The sequence below is a fragment of the Notechis scutatus genome, chromosome 11 (assembly GCF_049901735.1).
Source record: "Notechis scutatus isolate UNSWTSFEM ecotype Mainland chromosome 11, rNotScu1.2, whole genome shotgun sequence".
NCBI classification, from domain to species: Eukaryota; Metazoa; Chordata; class Lepidosauria; order Squamata; family Elapidae; genus Notechis; species Notechis scutatus.
Window position 1 is genome coordinate 6,218,533 of NC_142019.1, and position 23,944 is coordinate 6,242,476.

General features: G+C 43.2%; 1 protein-coding gene across 1 annotated transcript in view; it reads left to right on the forward strand.

Annotated features, from left to right (window-relative positions):
* The first annotated feature begins 4,819 nt into the window (after positions 1–4,819).
* Positions 4,820–23,944, forward strand: part of FBN1 (fibrillin 1) — a 183,542-nt gene continuing 164,417 nt past the window's right edge. Inside the window, exons 1-2 of the mRNA XM_087972672.1 lie at positions 4,820–4,983; positions 5,352–5,846. Of these exons, the coding sequence (XP_087828798.1) occupies positions 5,608–5,846 (239 nt within the window). The 5' untranslated portion in view covers positions 4,820–4,983; positions 5,352–5,607. The remainder of the gene's footprint in view (positions 4,984–5,351; positions 5,847–23,944) is intronic.

The window sequence follows — 23,944 nt, forward strand, 5'->3', positions numbered from 1 at the left end:
CGATGAAAAAAAGTTATGACTGGTCCTTGCGCTTACTATCCCCATAGTCACACGATCTATCTCACACTATGGCCACTGCAAAGAAGGCCCAACAGCACCTGCACTTTCTGAGGTGGCTGAAAAAGAGTGGTTTGGGTGAGAAGTTGCTGGTTACTTTTTACCGGTCTACCATCGAGAACATTTTGGCATACTGTGTAACGGTGTGGTATGCTGGATGCTCTGCAGTGGATAAGAAGATGCTCCAGAGAGTTATAAACACAGCACAAAAAATCATCGGTTGCTCTCTTACTTCTTTGGAAGAGATTGCGAAGACCAGACTCCTCTCTGGAGCACTAAAAATCTCCACAGACCGTTCTCATCCTGAACATTCATATTTCGATCTGTTACCATCAGGGAGGCGTTATAGGTGTCTTAAAATGAGGACTAATAGACCGAGAAACAGTTTCTTTTTCAAGGCAATAATTGTCTTGAATCAAACAGTGCATTTGTGATTTAGTCCTATTATTATTATTATTTTAATTTTTAAATACTCTGTAGTATGATTGTGATGTGGTGTTTGGGGCACCGTGCTGGAGTAGCTTTCAAATTTCATTGTATTTGTGGAATGCAATGACAATAAAGGTATTCTATTCTATTCTGTTCTACTCTCTTCTACTCTCTTCTACTCTCTTCTACTCTACTCTACTCTACTCTACTCTACTCTACTCTACTCTATCAAGATTTGGGTGCTTGGCAAACCAGCATGGATTTGCATCCTGGGGTTCTGGGATTAGTGCCTGCAACCCTTCTCAGCTGGTTTCTGGCAAGCAGAGAGAAGAGCTGGATTTATTTAATGGTTGCGTGGTTCACTTAACAACTTGTAAAGATTCTCTTCTTAACCAGGGCAAAAAAAAAAAAAAAAAAGATTATATAATTGGGTGTGGCTCACCTGTCAGATTTGGGTTAATGTCAGTGTTCCAACTAACCAACTCCAACCCAATAAACTCCGAGACAAGCATTTCCTCAAAGTTCCATTTTATTAGAGTTGTCATACTGGCACATCTGGGAAAACCCGAATTTGAGAGTTCTGGGTTTTCCCTTCCAAAAGAGAAATCAAAAGATCTATCCCCTACACCAGGCATGTCCAAAGTCCGGCCCGAGGGCCAATTTGGCCCGTTTTCAAATTTCAAGTGGCCCGCAGCCTCTTCTCCCTGCTGGCTCAGCCTGTCACTCATCCCCGCCAGCCAGTGTTCTTCCCTTCACCGCACAGCGGTTCCCGTGAATGTCAGGCTGAATGGTCGGCCCCCCATACATTTTAACCTCACCAAATCTGGCCCTCCTTGCAAAAAGTTTGGACGCCCCTGCCCTACACCCACCAGTCCATCACATGCCCCAATCAAATTGGCGTCCCAACTGGAGACCTTCCTCCAGACACTCCTCTCCAGGTGCAGGGCAACATGTCCTTGACTCTCTGAGAAAGAATGTTGTTGAGTCTAATCTTCCATCTCTCTATGAAATTCCCCCCTCCCAAATTCCCAGGCACTGAATGGGGCAGCCTCGAAGCTTCCAAGTAAAAAATGGCTTCCAAGGCTGGCACTGCCTTGCTTAGTGATGGAAATTCTAGCCCCAATTGTGGTCATAAGTCTGGGACAAACCTCTATTAGGAAATGTGAATCCAGCCTGCATGACTGGAGCAAGACAGTTGTTGAGCAAATTTTGACCCATTTTACGTCCTTTCTTGCCAAACGTCCAAATTTTGATCACGGGGATGCTGCAATGGTCATTAAGTGTGAAAAATAGTCTTGTCCCTTTTTTCAGTGCCATCGTAATTTTTTTTTTAAATGTATATATGAAATTTTTTTTTAATAATAAATCCATTCCATTTTAATCGTGTGTCAATTAGGTATATATTTCATGTATTTAACAATTACGAATAATACTCTTCTTATCAGTATAACAATATACCGTCGTAATTTCAAACAGGAACTAAGGTGGTAAGGCAAGGCCTACCTGTACAGTCTATAGCAGGGCTCTGCAACTTTAAACAGAGAGCCATTTGGACCCATTTCCCACAGAAAAAGCCAATAATTTAACAACCAGTGTGACTGAGTGGGTGTGGCAGTCACTCCCACTCAGTCACTCCCACCCAGTCACATGATTCCCCCCCCCAGCCACGCTGTGGCTGGGTTGGGCCAGTGTCTCAGGGCGGAGAGCAAGTCGCGTGTCTCCCCAAGCAACTGAGGCACAACCAGCACCAACAAGGTCCAGAAGAAGCGCCCGCGAGAGCCAGCAAGAGATGAGGCGCCTCATCTCTCCAAGGGATGAAAGGAGGGAGCTGCAGAAGAGGGATAAAAGAGCCACATGCGGCTCTGGAGCTGCGGGTTGCTGACCCTTGTCTATAGCTTTAGGGGTCGGATAATAGCAATAGCACTTATATACTGCTTTATAGCACTTTACAGCTCTCTCTAAGCGGTTTACAGAGTCCGCCTATTGCCCCCAACAATCTGGGTCCTCATTTTACCCACTTCAGAAGGATGGAAGGCTGAGTCAACCTTATTAAGCCTGGTAGGATTTGAACTGCCAAATTGTAGGCAGCCAGCAGAAGTAGCCTGCAGTACTGCACTCTAACCACTGTGCCACAGAGGCTCCTATAATGCTACGCAAAAGCCACTCTTCCTTTGACGAAGGGCAAGACTGTCATTTCTCCAAAAAGGCAGCATGAGCCCAACATGCCCATGCTTCTAGGAAATGCTTGGTCCCACCAAGTCAAAATTTCTGGGAACACAGCAAGATTTGAGGAGAAGATCAAGTTATCGGAGAGCCTGCTAAGGCTAAAACCCTGGGACAGAGTTCACCATATGTCAGGGCTCCTAAATGAGGAGGGTGGGAACTCATGTGTCATGTTGTTTGGTAAACATCTCCAGAACATTAAGACTGTGAGGCTTTGCAAGTGACATAGGAGCGGCTTATTGTGGTTTTCCAAAATGCAAGCAACTTCTCCAGGGGGACCAATTTTTTACATATGTGAGGACACAGCATAAAAACAACACACTTTGCAGTCCCCGGTGCCAAAGCTTATAAGTTCTTCCATAAAAGAGGCATGTAGGCTGATGTATCTATCGCTCTTAAAAAAAACTTTATAGGCCTGTTTTACAGGCACCACCTTGCCAAAACTAAGTATTTCCAAGTCCTACAGATTTAATAAATGATATTCTCTTTAAGTTCCAACTTAAACCGGGGAGTGGGGAGGAGACCTCGTGATATTCCTAGCTGTAGCTGGATTGACTTTGATGAAAAAAATATTTCGGAATTCTTTGCTCAAATCCAGTCTTTTGAGGAAGGTTGAAATCCATGCATTCAGCTGCAGATTCAGTTACTCTGGAGTAAACACCCAGTGTTATCTTATAATCTTTATTATTGTTTCCTGTAGGCACTCTGGACACATTAAAAATTTAATTCTGTTATCTTATAGAGGAGTTGGATGGGGTGAAAATTTAATAAATAAGATTATATAGATAGCAATAGATAGATAAAGATAGATAGATAGATAGATAGATAGATAGATAGATAGATAGATAGATAGATAGAGATAAACAAGCAAACAAACATGGATAGATACCATCTGGGTGTAACACTACCTCTAGTTCTCCATTTATGTAGCAAAACTGGTACTCTTATCCTCACCTGTTGCTAACAGGTATGGACATCTTTCTTATTCTTATTCTCATTCTTTCTTATGAGCAGTAGCTCATAACAGGTATCAAACTTAGGAATCTTTGATCTTAGGATGCAAATCTAAAAAAGTCGAATGCGAGCATTCCTAGTTCAGGTAAAATAGACACCTGAGCCTATTTTTCCTTTAGTGTTGCCCCTAAACTCTCTCTATAGCCATTCAGTTGAGATGCTTTTTTTTGGTGTGGGTGGTGGGGAAACCTGCAAAATAGTTTTTGGGCAGGCGCCCCACCTGTGTGTGTGTGGGGGGGGGGGGTGTATGGGGGTGTATACATGTCCATTCCCCCCTCCAATTCCACTTGGTTTGAACCTACTGGCTTGGGGTTTCTAGCTGTCAACCGGGCCCGGTCAGCTCTGGGTGCAAGTAGAAAAAGAAAAAGAAAAAAAAGGTGTGTGTGTTATGCTCGCTGGTCTTTTAAATCAGCTTCTAAAGCTCGCGGATACGTCAACCGGCCGTCCAGACTGGGACTCGGTGCCCACCGGAGCCTTCCAAAGAGGACTGGCAGCGATACCAAGTCGGGGGGTGGGGGGGAGCCGCGGGCCGTGGCGCTCCTCGACCCCGACTTGTCCAGCCCGCGTCTCTCTCTCTCTCTCTCTCTCTCCCCCCGCCCAGGTTGGGGTCTCCAACCTTGGCCACTTGAAGCCTGGAGGACTTCAACTCCCAGCAAAGCTGGCTGGGGCATTCTGGGAGTTGAAGTCCTCCAAGGCTCCAAGGGGCCAAGGTTGGAGCCCCTTTGCTTTGGAGGGTCCCTGCTGGTCCCAAAGGGCGGGCGCCCGGAGAGAGCCGCGAGGCTGTGCAAGAGGGAGGGGAGCCGCGGCCGAGGGAAGAGCCCAGGAGAGGCTGGAGGGCGGAGAGTCTTTTCTTTTCTCCCCCCTCCTCCTCCTCCTCCTCCTTCTCTCTCTCTGTCCCCCCGTCCCATTTTTTTTGGAATAGGTCTCCATTCGCCTTTTTTTTTTTTTTGCTGCTGCTCTTCTGGTCCTTCCTCCTCTCTCGCGAGAGAAAAGGGCTCGGCGCGGACGATACTTGAAGGGGGGAGTTGAGGAGGGGTGGGGGGAGCCGAGAGGGGGACGGGAGGGAGGGGGAGAGAAAGAGCGGAGGGGAGGGGACAAGGAGGTGGAGGTGGAGGAGGCAAAGCGGGCTGAAGGGCAGAGCCAGCGAGCGAGGAGGAAGGCGGACGGGCGAGCGGAGCGCTGGATGTGGCGGCCCCCGTGGCAAGAGGCGCAGAAGCGGCGGCGGCGGCGGCAGCAGCAGCAGCAGCAGCAGCGGCTCCCGTGGGTGCAAGCGAGCTCCTTCCCGGACTGGGGCTAGGGAGGCTTTGCGGTGGGGCAAAAGGAAAAGAAGGAGAAGGAGAAGGACGAGAAGAGCCGGGCGGGGCAGCGCAGCCTGGAGCCGCTTCTTCTCCTCCTCCTCCTCTTCCTGAGGCGGCTGACAGCGCCTGGCTCCGGATCGCGCGCGGGCATCCTTGCTTTGCAGCGGGCGCCCGCTTGGGGAAGGGGCGTTGCTCGCGCGTGGGAGTGGAGAAGGGTGTGCGGGGGGGGTGTCCCTTTGCCAAGGCGGCCGAGGGACGGGGCTGTCTAACGCCCGGGCTCTCTCGCCCTTCTTCCCTTCTCTCTCTCGCCCCCTCCAACCCCCTCCCCAGGTCCGGCTGGGAGAGCCTCTGCTGAGCGCCCTGGGTTAGCCAAGGAAGGAAGGAAGGAAAGAAAGAAAGGAAAAGAAAGAAGGAAGGAAGGAAGGAAGGCAAGAAAGAAGGAGCCGGGCGTGGAGCGAGCCCTTTGCAGCGGCGCGGGCGCGATCCCAGGGCGAGGGGCAGCCGTGCGGAGCTTGCAAGGCAGGACCGGAGGAAGAGAAGGAGAAGGAGGCAGCCCCGCCGCTCCAGCATCCCCGCCGCCGCCGAGATGCGGCTGGGCAGATTGCTCGTGACCGTCGCCTGGGGCTTCGCCGGGCTGCTGCTCGCCTCGCCTTCCCCGGGCGATGGGATCGCCGAGGGCAGCCTGAGAACCGCGGAGGGCGCCGCCGCCGCTGCCGCCGCCTCCTCTTTCGCCTTCGCCGCTGCCAAGGAGACCAACAGCCGGGCCAGCAGAGCCAAGCGAAGAGGGCAAGCGGGAGGCGCCGCCGGGCACGACGCGCTGAAAGGGTAAGGGGACGAGATGGGAGGGAGAGCGGTTGGGAGTGGGTCCAGGCAGGACCCAGCCCTGTTTCCCCCAGTCCCGCAACGGACGTGGTCTTGGGGATGCCCAGGCTGAGAATCCCAGGCCTCCAGATGTGGAGATGGGAGCTGTCAACGAGCTCTTCTACTTTCTCCCCCCGCACATCTGGAGGGTTCAAAGTGGCTGGAATAGGGACCCACTGATCCTGGGAACCAGGGCTTGCCCTAACGCATGGGCTGGACGATGGGCACCTGCCTGTTTGCCCCAAGAGCATTGGGGCCCCATAATAATCATCATCGGTGCATATTAACCCTTCAATGCACCTTGTATCATGGAAATACAGCAACTCTATGGCTTAGTTTGTCCCAGGGGCCTCAGTACACAAGCTTTTACCAGGGCTTGTAATGTGTGTGAAGACAGCCCTGCTCGGAACCCAACTTTCCAGAAATGGGACCCTCCTGGGCGCTTTGCTTCTTTAAGGGCTGGAGGTCTTTCTGTCCCCACTTGACTTGCCAAGGGATGGAAGAGGCGCCCGGTGTGCTCACTGCTTCCGAAGGATGCAGGGTGTGGTCTGGAAAGGGCAGCAGGTTCCTGGGCTGTCTCCCTGGCAACGTGGCTAGGAAAAGGATGCAGAGGTGGCAAAGACAGACTCGCACACAGCTGGAGTCCCAGGAAAACCGTTGCTTGCTTGCTTCTAAGGGGCTCCGTCAGCTGGCCTGCATTAGTGCAAAAACTGACTTCCCTTCCCAGCCAAGAAATCCCGCAGCATCTTAAGAGAATGCGCCTTTATTGCGACGGCCCTTCATTGATCAGATTCGTTCGCTGCCCATCTCGCGGCTCAGTTGTCACGAAGTGCAAATTTCCCTTCCTGGTTTTGACAGTTAGGCCGTGGGACACGTTGATTCGTTGAAGGGTTAAAAGCTCAACTTACAAATATTGCAAGAGGCAAAAAGCCTCCAGCCTGGGAACAGACAAGCATTTGCTGTAACTGCTGAGAAATTGCACGATTTCCTTTTTTCCAAGAAATATATTGTTTGCAGGAAGAATGTCCTATTTCCCTTGCTAGCATTCTTGCCTAAAAGATATTGCCCTGCTTAAGTGTGTGTGCACGCGCGCATGTCTATGTGTGTTTAATTCCTGGAAAACAGTTGCCAGAAGTGGGATTCTTGTAGGTATTGAACCTGGAGAAGAGAGAAATGGATAATAAGAGCAGTTGGTGAAGTTTTTGGATGCCCTTCAGAGATAAGATGCTTAAATTCTGATGAACAGATAGCCTGCTAAGCTCTAACAACTTCTAGCATTACCTTTTGGTACTTCGTGTGGTATAGAGAAACGTTTAAAACAGGTGCATATTTTCCTATATTGTGCTTGCTTCCATAATTGCATTTGGATGCAAACGATCTGATTTCAACCCCAGCTATGTTACTCTATAAATATGGAGGGGTGTATTGCAGTTGTATCACTAAAGTTTGTGTTCCATTTGCTAGGGGTGTTGTTTTAAAGTTCTAAAGATTGTTGGGTCATTCATTCTCCCTGGTTTTTTTATGTGCAACGATCATCCTACTATGGTATTGTGGATTGTGCATATTTAGAACATAGAATAACAGGGACCTTGGAGGTCTTCTAGTCCAGCCCAAGCAAAAGATCCTATACCATTCTGAACAAATGGCTATCCAGCCTCTTCTTGAGACAAAGAACAATATTTAGGCTCAGCAATTCTTCTCTATGATAATTCAGTTAATAATCTTGGGATATCTGTAGACTGAGTATGTTTGCTTTCACTAAGTGGATTCATTTGGAGTTTATAATGTTGCATCTTGCTTTTGTTTCTGTTTGTGCTGTGGTCTTGTGTATTATGGTTAAACTACAAAGCTGCTAAGACTTAATAAGTCAGGGTAAGTCCTGCGGAATTTATGGGAATGTTCTTTTAAAGAACACATGCATACAATTTTGCTTTTAAGTGGCTTATATTATATGAAACATTCTCTTTTGACCGTGCATTGACAAATTTGCGCTCCTTTCAGTATTTTGCATTTGAATATGGGACCAGAAAAGTCAAGGTCCAGGAATTTTACTGGCAGTTCCAAAAGTGAAAAAAAAAAAAAGCCTTTTTACAAAGCATCTAGAGATTCTGGTGGGCCTTTCTTGGAGATTTTAGGAGCATACTTACAAGTGGGACTGGTTGTTGCCTTTTTTTACATCGGCCTTCTTATGACTTGGTGAAGATTGACTCTGTGTGTGTGTGTGTGTGTGTGTGAGAGAGAGAGAGAATATTGGGTTGGATTAGAAGACCTTCAAGATCAATTCCAACTCTTTTATTCTGAATACATATATTCAAAGTTGGAAGGGACCTTTTTTATATAATCAAGTTTTTTAAAATTTCAATCTACACATACACATCAATACATAGACAGTGTATACATTATACATTTTAGTATAAGCAAAATTAATAAAACTAATCTTACCTCTTAATACACATATTCACATTGTTATAATCTTTCACTGCTTAATTTTTCAACATTTCCATACTCTCTCCTAGTGCCAATTACCATATCATTGAAACATACTTAGTAATTTCATCATTCAATCTCCTCTCCTATTTTTCATTTTTTTAAAATAAAAGTTCTCATTTGGCAAGCAGTGTGGTTCCAGGCTTCACATCGCAACACAAACATGACAATAGTTACCTATTCATCTTACTTACTCAGTTTCCTATCACATCATGTGATATTATCGTTTTTCTTAAAATATTCTCATATCTTATTTTACAGTATTTTTAAAAATTTTTGTTTCATTTCTATATTCATATCCCCTGTTGCCTTTATCTGTCATATTTGCAATTTTATCAATCCTTATGCTATTAATTCTAGAAATTGTCCCCTTTGGTTATTAATTCGAGCTTACCACCTTCATTCTACTTAATAACAGTATTAGAGTTGGAAGGGACCTTGAAGGTCATCTAGTCCAACCTTCTCCTCAAGAAGGAGACCCTCAAGAAGGAGACTGTTCTGTATACATTTTTGTTCAATCTCTTCTTAAAATGCTCCAGTGATAGAGTGCCCACAATTTCCGAAGTTGTGTTGCATGCAGGTGTGCAGGTGTGCGCATGCACAATGCGAGAAAGAAAGGGAGATTTCACAAGGCATACTGGTATAACCCACAAAATTGTTGAATAGTAGGATAACTATGAAATCAGATATTTTAGTTTAATTGGAATTGCAAAATCTGGATTTTGGTATGTAGGATGTTACTGTTGGGGTGATGTTTCCATTCTGTGTCCATACATACATAATGGTAATGCAAAAAGGGGAAAAAAATAAGGCTGTGATTTGAATTTCTTTGGCATCATTTTAGTATATCTAGACAGGGGTCTTCAAACTTGACAGCTTTAAGACTTGGGGACTTCAACTCCCAGAATTCCTCCTCCAGTCATGTTAGCACAGGACTCCTGGGAGTTGAAGTCCACAAGTCTTTAACTTGCCAAGTTTGAAGACCCTTGATCTAGAACATCATTTGGGAAGCACATTAATCCTACAAGAATTACATATTTTTACTTCCTTTTGTTTTTGGATTGTGGGCAGATCAATATTTCACACACTGGTCTTTTGACTACTTTTGCTTTACCAATCCTTCAGGCTCCAGAAAGATCAAAACTTTTCAAAAACCAAAGCCATTTGCAGAGAAGTTATAAAAAAAAAAATCTTCCAAGCTTCCTTTGACTGTAGCTAAGAGGAAGCAAAAACAGAGCATTTTTAAAAATTCTTTATTGTGGTTGTTTACTTTGCAAAGAATAAACTCTAGACTGGAATAGGCTCTTGTGTACATTAATTCAAGTCTGCCTTTTTTTTGAAAATTACATTTAATGATTAAATGAAATGTTTAAAGATGAATTATAGTCTATGCATCAATTTTACATGACATTGCTATGTCTTCCTTGTTGGGTAGAATTTGCTTGTTTGCATATTTGCATAGTTTATACACATGATTTAGGAGTTCTTTAAGAGTCTTGTATTGATTATCCCAGAAAAGAGCCCAGGAAGTAAATACCACTGTTGCCTCTGCCAGGCCCTAAGTCTATTGTTCCAGCCATCTTCTTTCTTTCTTTCTTTCTTTCTTTCTTTCTTTCTTTCTTTCTTTCTTTCTTTCTTTCTTTCTTTCTTTCTTTCTTTCTTTCTTTCTTTCTTTCTTTCTTTCTTTTCCTTCCTTCCTTCCTTCCTTCCTTCCTTCTTTCGTTTTTTCTCTAGACTAGTGCAAGGCTGTTTAAGATATTCAAAGTATACATAAAGTGAACTACATTTTATAGTATCTTAAAGGGTTAGGATTTAGGGTTGTGCAATGCCTTGGACTTAATTACAAAAAGAGTTATGAATGGGAGTCCTTATCTACAGTCTTAAAAAATGGCCACTCCCTTTTTCTGGCACCATGTGGTGGAAGCCGCAGAGGACAACTGTGCACTCCAAGAAAAAAGACATAGCAGCTTTCAAGAGCTGCAGGCAGGCATTACATTAGTCCTTTACTCACTCTAAACACCTTTTTAGAAATGGATCCAAGTTTATTTTCCCTGAACGCTGAGAAGAAAGGATGCAGGATGCTGCTATTTCATTACCTAGAGCAGCGTTTCCCAACCTTGGTACCTTTAAGATATGTGGACTTCTGCTCCCAGAATTCCTCAGCCAGTTAAAGTTGAGAAAAACGAGGGCTTAGATATAACAGAATAAGAGAGTTGGAAGGGACCTTGGAGGTCTTCTAGTCCAGCCCCTTGCTCAAGCAGGAAACCCTATACCCTTTCAGACAAATGATTGTCCAGTTTCTTCTTAAAAATCTCTAGTGATGGAGCACGCACAACTTCTTGAGGCAAGCTGTTCCACTGATTAATTATTCTTAACTATCAGGAAATTTCTTAATTCTGGGTTGCTTCTCTCCTTGATTAATTTCCACTCGGTGCTTCTTATCCTGCCCTCAAGTGCTTTGGAGAATAGCTTGACTCTCCTCTTCTTTGTGGCAGCCCCTGAGATATTGGAAGATTGCTATCATCTCACTCCCTAGTCCTTCTTTTCATTAAACTAGACATACCCAATTCCTGCAACCATTCTTCATACATTTTAGCCTTCGGCCCCATACAGTATAGCAACAGTACTTAGACTTATATACTTTACAGCCCTCTCTAAGCATTTTACAGAATCAGCATATTGTCCCCAACAATCTGGCTCCTCATCTTACTGAGCTTGGGAGGATGGAAGGCTGAGTCAACCTCGAGCCAATGAGAATTGAACTGCTGGCAGTCAGCAGAATTAGCCTGCAATGCTTCATTCTAACCATTGTGCCACCTGTATACTGTATACAGTATATCCAGTACCCTTTCTCTCTGTCCCTCCCTCCTCAGACACACAAAAACATATCTTTTAATCTCTGTTCCTGCTCCTGGAAACACTGAACAAATGTTTTTTTGGGTTTGTTCTGAAATAGCTTGATAATTTGGCACTGGTGTTCAGAGGTGAATTAGCACTTGCAGGCGAACTTCAGTCTTGTGACACATAAAAATGAGCACTTTTGTGATTCCATAACATTGTTTTCAAGCTTGGGCTTCAATTGGTTATTGACGTTTTCTGACATTTTGGAATGTAGTGTATTGGAATTCTGAGCTTTGTACTCTTGAAGTCAATACTTATTAACATCATTAAGTGAACATAAAAGGTTTTGATGGTTAACCCCATCCCTCAAACAACGAATTAAGTATTTATGAAGACAGAGAATAATTTTTACTACATCAAATTGAGATTGATATCTGCTTTTTTAAAAGATCAGCATTTGACTGATTTATGCAGCTTTATTCCTTCATAGAAAAATGTCCAGGAAATATTGCAACTAAATATTGAGAATGTGGCATGTTGGATAAATTTAACCAAGATGGGAAAAGACATGATACAATTCAACCAAACATAAGTTCTCTAACATTCGATCCATTTAGGTAAAGGGATTCTTTAAATATCTGCTTAACTCTCCACTCAACTGGGAGAAAATAATATTGATTGTGATATTCTCAAATTCTGTAACAAGATACATATTCTTTCTCTTTTTTCTCATTCTTCTTCAAATATATTCAGAGACCTAAGCATTATTGTATAAATCATTAGCAGATGCTGGTTGACTTTTATTTTCTTGTAACTGTAGTTTTGAGAGAAATAATGGCTGGTGGGTAGTGGTGGAAGAGAAGAATCCATCTGGTTTTAGAAAAATATCTAACTTGATTCTTACGTGTAATGGATGTTTGTGGAGAATTTTCAGAGGAGTTAAGTGATCTTAAACTTCGGATTCTCCAACTGTTCTTTTAGCCCCTCCAGGAGGATAAAATAACTGACTTCTTTGTTCAAATATAAGAACGTCCAACCTCTTTTCTGGACCAGGGTCAAATACATTGATGAGATTCACACATTGCATTAAACTATAACAGGACTCTCCAACCTTGGGAACTTTAAGACTTGTGGACTTCAGCTCCCAGAGTTCCTCAGCCAGCCATGGGGAATTCTGGGAGTTGAAGTCCACAAGTGGCCAAGTTTGGAGACCTCTGAGATATAATTTAGTTTCTTGGCTTGCTTGGACTTACAGTATTTTGTGAATCCAGCCATTAGGGTTTTTAAGCCAGAACTGATATTTTAGCACATACATTCAGGACCCTGTAATTCAGGTTTTAATTCTGATTGTGACAGTTATGGCAGAGATATCATGAAAAGTACTGAATTGTTTTTCAGTTTTTGTTTAGTGTACAAAGAAGGAACAATTAGAATTATGGACTGGGTAGGAGAGACCAATAAATGGGCAAACTTTAAAATTGTATCAATCAAGAGGTTATAATTCAGAAGTAGAACACATTTTATAGGTAGAGAATTTCAGGTCCACTCTGATGTTTCTAGTTAAAATCAGATCACAGAACCAGGGATGGAATGTATTTCTAGATAAGGTTTTCGTGTAATGAAGACTGCAGGTAAACATGACCAGAAATTAGGAACAACCAATCAAAAAACTGTTCAAGAGACATGAATCAAAACAGTCACATGACATTAATTACTAGAAATTGGTAGTTTCTCCATTGCCTCTTAACTCTAACAACATCAACCACAACAATTAAACAATGCATGCAAATTTTGATCCTGTAGGCAACATGTGATGAAAATTCAGGAGTGAAAGATAGAAATTCTAAAAATTAGATAACTTTCTCAGATTTGGACTAGATGACCTACAAGGTCCCTTCCAAATCTGTTATTCTGCTATTCTATTTTTCCGTCAACTATTAGATTAGCTCTCCCCTTAAGTAATGTTCATAATTTGGGCCTTTGGCTTCCACATTTATCAATCAAGAGAGTTGATCCTGTAAGCAACTTGTGACGAAAATTCAGGAGTGAAAGAGAAATTCTAAAAATTTGTACTCAAAATAGGCTCACCTATTGATTACATCAGTGCTGAAAGGAACCAGGCGTTGAATGGGTGCAGCTGGTGGCATTTTTTTTAAACTTTCAAATATTTATATACCACCCACCAAAATATTTATCCCAGGGCAGTTCACAGTATAATTAAAGCAAAGCAAAAATATATTGTTTAAATAATGAGCTGCCTAGGAATATAGAGTAGTGTAAATGAAACATATACTAGTAAGGCAGTTTAAAATATCCACACGCTCAGCTAGCACAATGTAATTTTTTTAAAGATCCAAGCAATAAACACCTTAAGTAAATAGGTTAATTTGAGGCCAATACAGGTACTCTTCGACTTATGATCTTAATCAAACCTGGAATTATGGTTGTAAGTCACAGCGGTTGTTAAGTGGATTGCCATATGACTGTGTCTAATTTTACAGCCTTTTGTACCAGTTGTTAAGTGAATATGATGGTCGTTCAGTGAACCCATTTTAGCCAAAGGATGGAAGCAAACACCGATTTTGGGACACAAATGCCAACAATCATAGTGACACGACCAGGAAACACTGCAAATGGTCATAAATATGGACTGGTTGCTCAGTGTCCAAAATGAGATCACATGAACATGGGGGACATTGGAACTTTGAAACCAGGTCCTACCGTAAGTAGCTCTAGAGAGATCCATTGTAACTTCGAACATTTGCTAAGCAGTTCGTCATAAATCGAGGACTGCCCATAACGCCCTGAGGAGGGGTTTTGCAATCAAGGTAGTATATGAAAAAGGACCCCACTGCAGCACATACCTTGTTTGTGAGTGTGGAGAAGGTTTGGCAGCTGAACTGATACCACCCAAATGCAAGGGTGGGATTCTACTGGTTCGGACCGGTTCGAGAGAACTGGATGTTAAATTTGCATCTGATTCATTGAAACCGGTATTTGAACCGACTGGCTGGCCCTGCCGCGCCCCGTCCTGCCCTGCCCACCCCACCCTACTCAGGAGTCTCTATGAGTCCCATTTTTGATGCAGGTAAGTACAGGGTTCGTGCAGAGGCTCTGGGAGGCGGGAAAACGTCCCTCCCGGAAGTTCCGGTAGGCCACACCCAGCATGGCCACGCCCACCCAGCAACTGGGCAATCAACCAGTTGCTGGGATTTTTGAATCCCACCCCTGCCCAAAACCTAAATGAATAAGAACAGTGTGGATTAGTGGTTAGGGTGTTCAAGACAGAGCAAGGCTCCAGGTTCAGGTCTAACCTCAGGCATGGAATTTCGGGCCAGCCATCCTGTTTTAGCTCAAGCTACCTCACAGAGTTGTTGGGAAAACCATGGCAGAGAATGGATTTACCTGTTTGTTATCTTCCGCTGAAAAAGCAGCGGAAGGTAACAAACAGGTAAACAGCATCTTCCTTGGACATCCCGACAAAGGAGCAGTGTTTTCTGTATTCAGGTTATTCCTGGGGAATGTAGCTTCTTGCCTTTACGGTTCATTGAAGTAGGACAGACTCTTTGAATTTTAAGAAGCTCTAATTGACATAGAGCAGAACTCATTTCAGTTTACCATGGCCAACAATATATAGTTAAAAACTTCCTCTGCCTTTGCCTTCTGCGGTCCAAATCTCACTTGCTTTGGTGAAAGTTGGTCTCTGGAATATTTCAGTGGTAACTTTAATATTCCAATTTATAATTGAGGCTTACGGTTTTTCGATTTCTAACCCCTTACTTACCACTAAATGGCTGCTGTCGAAGATCAGACTTACCATACTGGTAAATATTGGTTTAGGCTGAGAGAAACCTCAAATGTTTTATTTTTTTTCCCCCTTGCTACTTCTGGCTGGTGCACCTGACTGGAAGCTTTCATCGTACTTAGTGCCATGCTGTGTACCCAAGTAGAACAAGATGGCAAGCTGCTTTTTTGGCTGGGAAGCAACAACAACAATAAACAGAAGTCTGAAGAAAAGATGGAAAAATGTTCCATCTTTAGCTCAACAGCTATTTGTCACCGAACAGTTTGGGGTGATGCCATGCCCTTGCAGATACTTCAAAGAATTTCAGCCCCACCTGCACAATATAAATAAATCCAAATGTTAAAGCTCAGGTTTTTTTTTTTTAAGATGCTCTCCTAAACTGACGGATAGTTAATAATCACGTAAGACGTTCATGTTGTTTTTGGATAACTAGAATTTGGGAATTGCTAAGACTTTATTGAATATCCCTTCTGCAGCAAGCAGTTAGTCAGAGGACCATAAGGAAGGTGGGGAGTTATTGGTCACATTTTTGGAGATTCATGTCTTTAGCTTGTTGCATTGTGAGGAATCCAACATGGTGGCTGTGCAGCCTGACAGGAAACTAAGCAATGATTTCGATGTATTTATATGATGGCAGGATAGAAGTTTAAAATAAATAAGGGGGCTTTGATGGCTCTGCAGCTAAAAATGCTGAGCTTGTCAGCTGGAAAGCTGACAGCCCAAGCTTGAAACCTGAGTGCTGTGCAACAGGATGTGTTCCTGTTATTTGCTCCAGCTCCTGCCCATCCAGCAGTTTGAAAGCATGCAAATGCGAGTAGATAAATAGGTACCACTTCGGTGGGAAGGGAACGTATAATCATGTTGGCCACATGACCACAGAAAATCTCTTTGGACAATGTGGAGTTGGAAGGAACCTTGGAGGTCTTCTACTTCAACCCCCTGGGAAACCCTATATCAAAGAGCCTCTGTGACACAGTGGTTAGACTGCAAGCTACTTCTGCAGCTAGCTGCCTAAAATTTGGTAGTTCAAATCCCAACAGGCTCAAGGTTGACTCAGCCTTCCAACCTTCCGAGGTAGGTAAAATGAGGACCCACATTGTTGGGGACAAGAGGCTGACTCTGTAAACCGCTTTGAGAGGGCTGGAAAGCACTATAAAGCAGTATATAAGTCTAAGCGCTATTGCTATTTCAGGCAATTTTTAAATGGATGCGATGATTGTTTGCTGCCCAGAATCACTTGTTTGGGATGGGGGCAGCCCTACAAATGGAGTATATAAGTAAAGCTACATCTGTTAGCCAGTGCTAGTTGAAGTGTTTTGTTAGAAACAAGGCTGCTTTTCTATACCGACGAGGGAAAACGGCCTTTAAGAGCTGTTGCCTGTTTCCTTGACAGTGAGAATGGCACCCCTCTGTCAGACCGAATGAGATCTTCACATTCCAGCATTGCTAGGAAGTTTCTGTGACAGTTGAGGTCCCTCGTGTTGAGTAATATCAGTTACCGTATTTGGCTATTCTCGCTGTGATGGAAACCAAGGTCAGTCAAGTGTTTGGCCATGCTGGCTGCCATTCTGAATTCCTCACTTTCATCCAGGTTTTACAGCTGCAGGCAGGGAGGGGGGAAAACCCCCGTTTGACTCTGCTTAGCTCTTCTGCTCCTGAATGGAATCCTTTCACAACTTTTCCTTCATTAATGACTAAGTGTTTCCTGTGGGACCTGTTAAGAATGAAGCAAGAAAGGGATGAAGGAGGTACAAATGATGGAGGGATGGTGAGATATGTGTGTGTGTGTGTGTGAAAAGATTTGCAAGAAGCAATGGAATGAGGAGGCTCCTTTGCCTCTTGGTGATAAATGAATGCAGAACACAATGATATTCTCTCTCTTTTTTAAAAATTCTGTGTTCATTGTAAGAGAGGAATTATGTCTTTATGTCCAAGGTCTGAGTAACTTTAATCTCTGTACCAGGGGCCTCCAACCTTGGTAACTTGTGGACGTCAACTCTTAGAATCCTGGGAGTTGAAGTCCACAAGTCTTAAAGTTGCCAAGTTGGAGACCCCCCCTACTCTAGTGCAATCAATTAATTCCATTCCCTTAGGGAAGTGATATTAAAAGAAAAACAAATCTTGAAGTACGCTGCCTACGGTTGGACTTAAGCGTAGCACACAAAATTATCTGCTACAATGTCCTACCAGTCAATGACTACTTCAGCTTCAACCACAACAATGCAAGAGTACACAACAGATACAAACTCAATGTTAACCGCTCTAAACTTGATTTCAGAAAGTACGACTTCAGCAACAGAGTGGTCAATGCCTGGAATGCACTACCTGACTCTGTTGTTACATCCTCTAACCCCCACTCCTTTAACCTCAAACTAACCACTATTGACCTCACCCCATTCCTAAGAGGTCTGTAATAGGGATGCATAAGTGCATCATCGTGCCTACCGTCCCTGTCCTATTGTCCCCATTTATTCGTACCTATTTCCTGTATTCTTACTCATGTTATACTTATACCTATTATCTTGTAAGCGATTGACAAATCAAATAAATAAGATTCAATTTGAGAAACTATGATCTCTTCAAAGACAGCAGGGTCTTGTGTGCTAAATGTTCCTGATATAATTATCTGATGGGCAAAACTGTGTTTAAAATGAACATAAGTAGTACATGGAGGGGGTTCATTTTGAAATTTATTTTTTAAAGAAAAAAAATGTGAACATATTTGAAATGATGAACACAATGTTCATCTGTCCTCTAGTAGAGATAGTCCTCAACCTACAACAGTTCATTTCATGACTGTTCAAAGTTACAACGGCACTGAAAAAAGTGACTTATCACTGTTTTTCACACTTAGGACAACTGCAGCATCCCCATGGTCACATGATCAAAATTCAGATGCTTGGCCACTGGCTCATACTTATGACCATTGCTGTGTCCCAAGGTTATGTGATCCCCTTTTGTGACCACCTTCTGACAACGGGTTCTTGTTTATGACCATTGTTGTGTTTGTGTGTCCCAAGATCATGCGATCATTTTTTGTAACAAGTAAAGTCAACGGGGAAACCAGATTCACTTAACAACTGTGGCAGAAAGGTCATGAAATGGGGCAAAAACTTAACAAACATCTCACTTAACAACAGAGATTTTGGGCTCTATCGTGGTCGTAAGCCGAAGAGTACCTGTAATTAGCAAGACTCAAGTTGGAATCTATACTTGACCAGGAAGTTCACTAGGAGATTTGGGGCCAGTTAATTCTCAGCCTGGCTATTTCATTGATTTTTCAGATGAAATTAACCCTTCCTGATGGCCATTGACCAGAAATCTAATATAACAGTTAAAACTTCATTATACACTAATATACGTAATAAAAACCTTCAATACTTTTCTTTTGTAAGCACCAGTGGTGGTATTCAATTTTTTTTACTACCAGTTCTGTGGGCGTGGCTTGGTGGGTGTGGCATGACTTGGTGGGCATGGCTTGGTAGGCGTGGCAGGGGAAGGATACTGCAAAATCCCCCTGCTTTCCAGCTCCGTTCTCCTGTGCAAGGCAACCAAAGAAGACCCAGCCAATCAGCTGGGACTCGGGAGGCAGAGAATAGATGGGGGTGCGGCCAGTCAGAAGTGGTATTTGCTGGTTCTCCGAACTACTCATAATTTCCGCTACCAGTTCTCAAGAACCTGTCAGAACTGGCTGAATACCACTTCTGGTAAGCAAGCTCCATAGAGTTGTTGTGAGAGTCAAATAAGGGAGAGAGCTATCATTACAACTCACAGAAAAAAAGCAGATGGCAACAACAATTTTAAAAATTAGGATATAGGTTTCTTACTTTGTTAGGTCCAGCATATTATGTTTGGTTAGTTTTAACCTTAATTAAGTTCTCTTCAAAATCAGCTTGTTGGGTACTTAATGGTTCAATGTTTTATGCAAAAGGCAGAACCTGAATTCATTTGTTAACACAATCACTGTCATGGATTGTACTGAGTTATAATGTAATTTGTTTGGTTTTGGCTTAGCATTGTGTGAACTTAGCAACTCCATGACTTCAAATCTTATACATTGACTTTATGTGCCAATGAAACTAATCTAGTTTATTTGGTAATCCGTGGGTTAAAACAATAGCTTAGCATGACTGGAAAACTTTGGCTCAGTGTTATAGATAAAATAGACCACTGGATCATGTTCAACAAACCCTAGTTAAATATCAATGCACTAATGTTATGCTAATAACATGTGGCAAACCACAAACCCCATTGAGTACTAGCCCTGGATTCATGGTTACTTAGTTTAGGTACTAGATCGATACAGTGAAAGAAATTTTCTGTGACTAGAAATTTCAAAGTCTTAATTTGCACAGGCAAAGCAGGGGTAGATAAAAGGGAATGATGAAATAGAAAAAGTCCATTTCACACGATAAATGTTTTGTGTTTAAAAATATGTCACAATTTAGGAGACTTAGAAGCAATCACCATGGTTTTTTTCTGAGGTAAATATTTGTTTTACTGTGGCCAGGCACTTCAGCTTAGTTTTTGCTTGTCCAGAGGATCAATGCTATCTCAAATGTAGGTGGTGGTTGTTGGTTTGTGTGTAATGTTGTGCAATTAAGTAGTTCTCAGACCCTCTAGAATAGCATTTCTCCAAGACATGATGATCTGAGAGCCAGATTTGATCGCATAATGATAGTACAATTAGTGTAATTATAAAAACAACTGGTTTCACAGTTATTGCAGTGTACAGAAAGAAGATGACAGGGAGACAAATTGTTTTGATTAAAAGTATAGTTTGCTTTTCCTCAAATGTAAGCAAGGAGGGGGGGAAATCACAGCTGTAGACATGGCAGTTTTGACGTCTTGGTAGGGAATAACTAGAGACATTAAAATCCTTTGGCATCAAAGTCAGATCCACACGTGAGAACGGCTGATTGCCCACCGAATAGGAAAAACATAGATTTGTTAATTAATTTGAACCAAAACCTAAAGTCAGATGGGAGGAGATTCTAAACATTCATGGGAGTCCACAGGCACCAAGTGCCCTCTTCATGGGATAACATGACGGGGTCAAGGTTGACCCAGCCTTGTTCTTCCGAGGTTGGTACAGTGAGGATCCATATTGTTGGGGGCAAGATGCTGACTCTGTAAACTGCTTAGAGAGGTCTGTAAAAGCACTGTGAAGCAGTATATAAGTAAGAGCTATTGCTATTTTCCTTCCTTCCTTCCTTCCTTCCTTCCTTCCTTCCTTCCTTCCTTCCTTCCTTCCTTCCTTCCTTCGTAGTGCAGTGGTTAGAATGCAGGATTGCAGGCTGACTCTGCCCACTGCCAGCAGTTCGATCCTGACTTGCTCAAGGTTGAGCCAGCCTTCCGTCCTTCCAAGGTCAGTAAAATGAGAACTCAGATTGTTGGGGACAAGATACTGACTCTGTAAACCGCTTAGAGAGGTCTGTAAGGGCATTGTGCAGCGGTATATAAGTCTAAACGCTATTGCTATTTTCCATACTTGGAGTTGGGGAGAGAGGCTTGCAAATTTGATGGCCTGTTTTCCAGAGATTCTTCGTTTTTCACTAGGATAAGAAAGGAAGGTTTGCAAATGTTTGATGGTCTAGCAAAAAGGATACCCTTGTAGAAAGATAACAGCAAAGGCACAAATAAGCTTCGTTGTTTGTTTGTTCTTTTTTCACCTTGAAATGTAACATTAAGACCTATGCGCTATTTATTTTTTCCTTTCCCCATAATCATTCTGCTTGCTGTAACAGCTGTTGTATGTAGTAAGCTTCAGCCCTGGCTCATGTTAAATCTTCTAGACTAGAGCAATTAGCTCCAGAGGAGACCCCCATGTTTATAATTGGCAGAATTTTCCTTGCACATTAAAGGGTTGAAAAGGCAGATCCTAAAAACACAAGCAGGCTCAAGTTATTAAATGGTGCTGTTGGCAGAAATTTGTTTGCAACAAGGCTGGCTTTTGCTGCCAAGTCTCGAAAATATGATTTACATAGAAGCAATAAAAAGCTATCTGCTTCGTAATAGTTCATCCTATGTCTGTCTGTCTGTCTGTCTCTCTCTCTCTCTCTCTCTCTCTGGGAGCTGCCAAGCAAAGTTTCTTGCTCAGAATTTGGATTTTGCTGGGTTGGATAGATGGTAGTTGTAGGATAGACAATCCTTTGTTTCCTAATGGGGTATCTTGACCCAAGTAGGCCTTTGGGAGATGTTTTCATTGCAATGTGCATCTTTTATGGATATTCCTGTGGGGGAAAAAATAGTTTTGGATCCTGTTTTGACCTAGGCTTCCCCAAAAGCACGAAGCCGACTCCTCGTCCCGATAAAACCCCTTTTATTTAGTTTAAAGTAAATTCCTCTCTAGTAAAGTCCCGGCCAACAGTCTTTCAAGAGACTTCACAATTACAGACCTCTATCAGGCTTGGAGAGCTGCCAGGCCAATAACTTCCAAATGCCACTCTGTAGCAAACAATACTTGGCAAGGAGTCAGGAACAGATCTTCACCCTAATGAATTGAACTAATTGTCTCCTGCAAACACAGCTCCTCATTTGCTCCTCTTTATTCCCTATGGAAGGGGCCATTCACCTGTGCCTTTACTCCTGAGTTGACCCTTGTTTCTTAGCTGTTCCCTTCTCCTGGAAGCTTTGTGCATGCGCACACTGGGAACAGGCTCCAGCTGTTCTTCTTCCCCACTGATCTCCGACTCTGAAGGCAGCTGATAACTGTCAGATGGCCCTGGCCCCATCCCTGCCTCCGACGCAGAGCACTCATCAGAGCCTTCCCCAGATTCCAGGACTGGCCCATGTTCCTCCCCAACCTCTTCACTGTCCAAATGGCCACAACAGATCCATAGATTTCACACTAGGCCCCCCCAATGCTGCTTAAATACTATTGCATCCTTCCAATCGGCTTTCAGCGAGAAGTTTATTGAAATTGAATGAACAGATAGTCCTCTACCTACAACAATTCATTTAGTGACCGTTTGAAGTTACAACAACCCTGATAAAAGTGATTTATGACCGATTTTCACACTTAATGGCCAACATCCTCATACTCACATGATCAAAATTCAGATGCTTGCCAACTGGTTCATACTTATGACCAGGGGTGGGATTCAAGTTTCTTAACAACCGGTTCTGTGAGCATGGCCTAATTTGTGGGTATGGCTTGGTGGTCATGTGACTGGCTGGGCATGGCTTGTATGTAAATATTGTAAATATATATGTAGAGATTGAATTTTTTATTTTTTAAAAAAGAGCAACTTTTACCCAAAATCAGGCAAAGCAGGCAGGCAGATTGAGCTGCTTGCAGAATCACAGCTTCACTCAGAGATCTACCTTTCTGCAATCTGCTGCCTGAGTCTGCGCTGAAAAATAGAAGCTTCAAACCTAAGGAAGGTTCAGCTCTGCTCTCAGGCCACTTCTCCCTCCCCCAATCCCCTGAATACCCCCCTTGACTGGGCCTCAGGGAAGCCTCCTGGGTGGGGTGGGTGTGGAGGGGAGGGGCCAGCCAGTGGTGCGATTTGCTGGTTCTCCGAACTGCACAGAATCATAACAACTGATTCTATAGAACTGGTCCGAACTGGTAGAATCCCACCCCTGCTTATGACCGTTGCAGTGTCATGGGTCATGGGATCTCCTTTGGCGACCTCCTCACAAAAGTCAATGGGGAAGCCTGATTCACTTACGAACCGTGTTACTAACTTAACTGTAGTGATTCACTTAATAACTGTAGCAAGAAAGTTCATATCATGGGGCAAACTTCACTGAACTTGCTTAGCAAAAGAAATTTTGGGCTGAGTTGTGGTCATAATTCAAGTACTACCTGAATAACATTTCTCCTGTTATGACTCTTGCAGTGATCAAGCCTATGCTGCAGGAGTTAAAGAAGCTCCCCCTATACATTGAAATTCAACATAGAGAAAAGTAAAGTCTTACACTTAGGCAAGAAAAACCAAAAGCACACATATAAACTGGGTGAAACCAGGCTTAATAGCAGTAACTGTGAGAGGGATCTTGGAGTCTTAGTGGACAACCAGCTAAATAGGAGCCAGCAGTGTGCAACAGCAGTCAAAAAAGGAAATGCAATCCTAAGTTGCATTAACAGAGGGATACAATCAAGATCAAGTTAGGCACCAATACCACTCTATAAAGCCTTAGTAAGACCACACCTAGAATATTGCACCCAATTTTGGTCACCACACTATAAAAAAAGATGCTGAGACTCTGGAAATAATGCAGAGAAGAGCAACCAAGATGATGAGGGGACTGGAGGCTAAAACATACGATGAATGGTTGCAGGAACTGGGCCTGGCTAGTCTAGGGAAGAGAAGGACCAGGGGAGACATGATATTCCAATATTTGAGGGGCTGCCCCAGAGAGGAAGAGGTTAAGCTATTTTCCAAAGCGCCTGAAGGCCAGACAAGGAATAATGGTTGAAAACTAAACAAGGAGAGATTCAACCTAGAAATAAGGAGAAATTTTCTGACAGTGAGAACAATCAACCCATGGAACAGAAGTTGCCTTCAGAAGTTGTGGGAGCTTCATCACTGGAGGCTTTCAAGAAGAGACTGAACTGCCATCTGTCAGAAATGTTGTAGGGTCTCCTGCTTGGATGGGGGTGGGGGTTGGACTAGACGACCTGCAAGGTCCCTTTCAACTCTGTTAATATGTGTCTGTATCCCTTTTTTAAAATGGAAATTGTGCAGACAAGAACCACAAGCAGGGGAAGAATTAGTTAATGGAAAAAACAAACAAACCCTGGTACAGCCAGATTAAGGGAGGTGGAAGTCATAAAGACATCTGATCGAAAGCCAACCATCGCGCAGAAAGGATGCAGTTGGCACGGCTATGGAATTTGGTCTACTGATCATCCTGCTCTTTTAAAAGTTTACGCCATGTTTCATCACTGCCTTGGTGCAGGATTATGTATGAGTCAAAC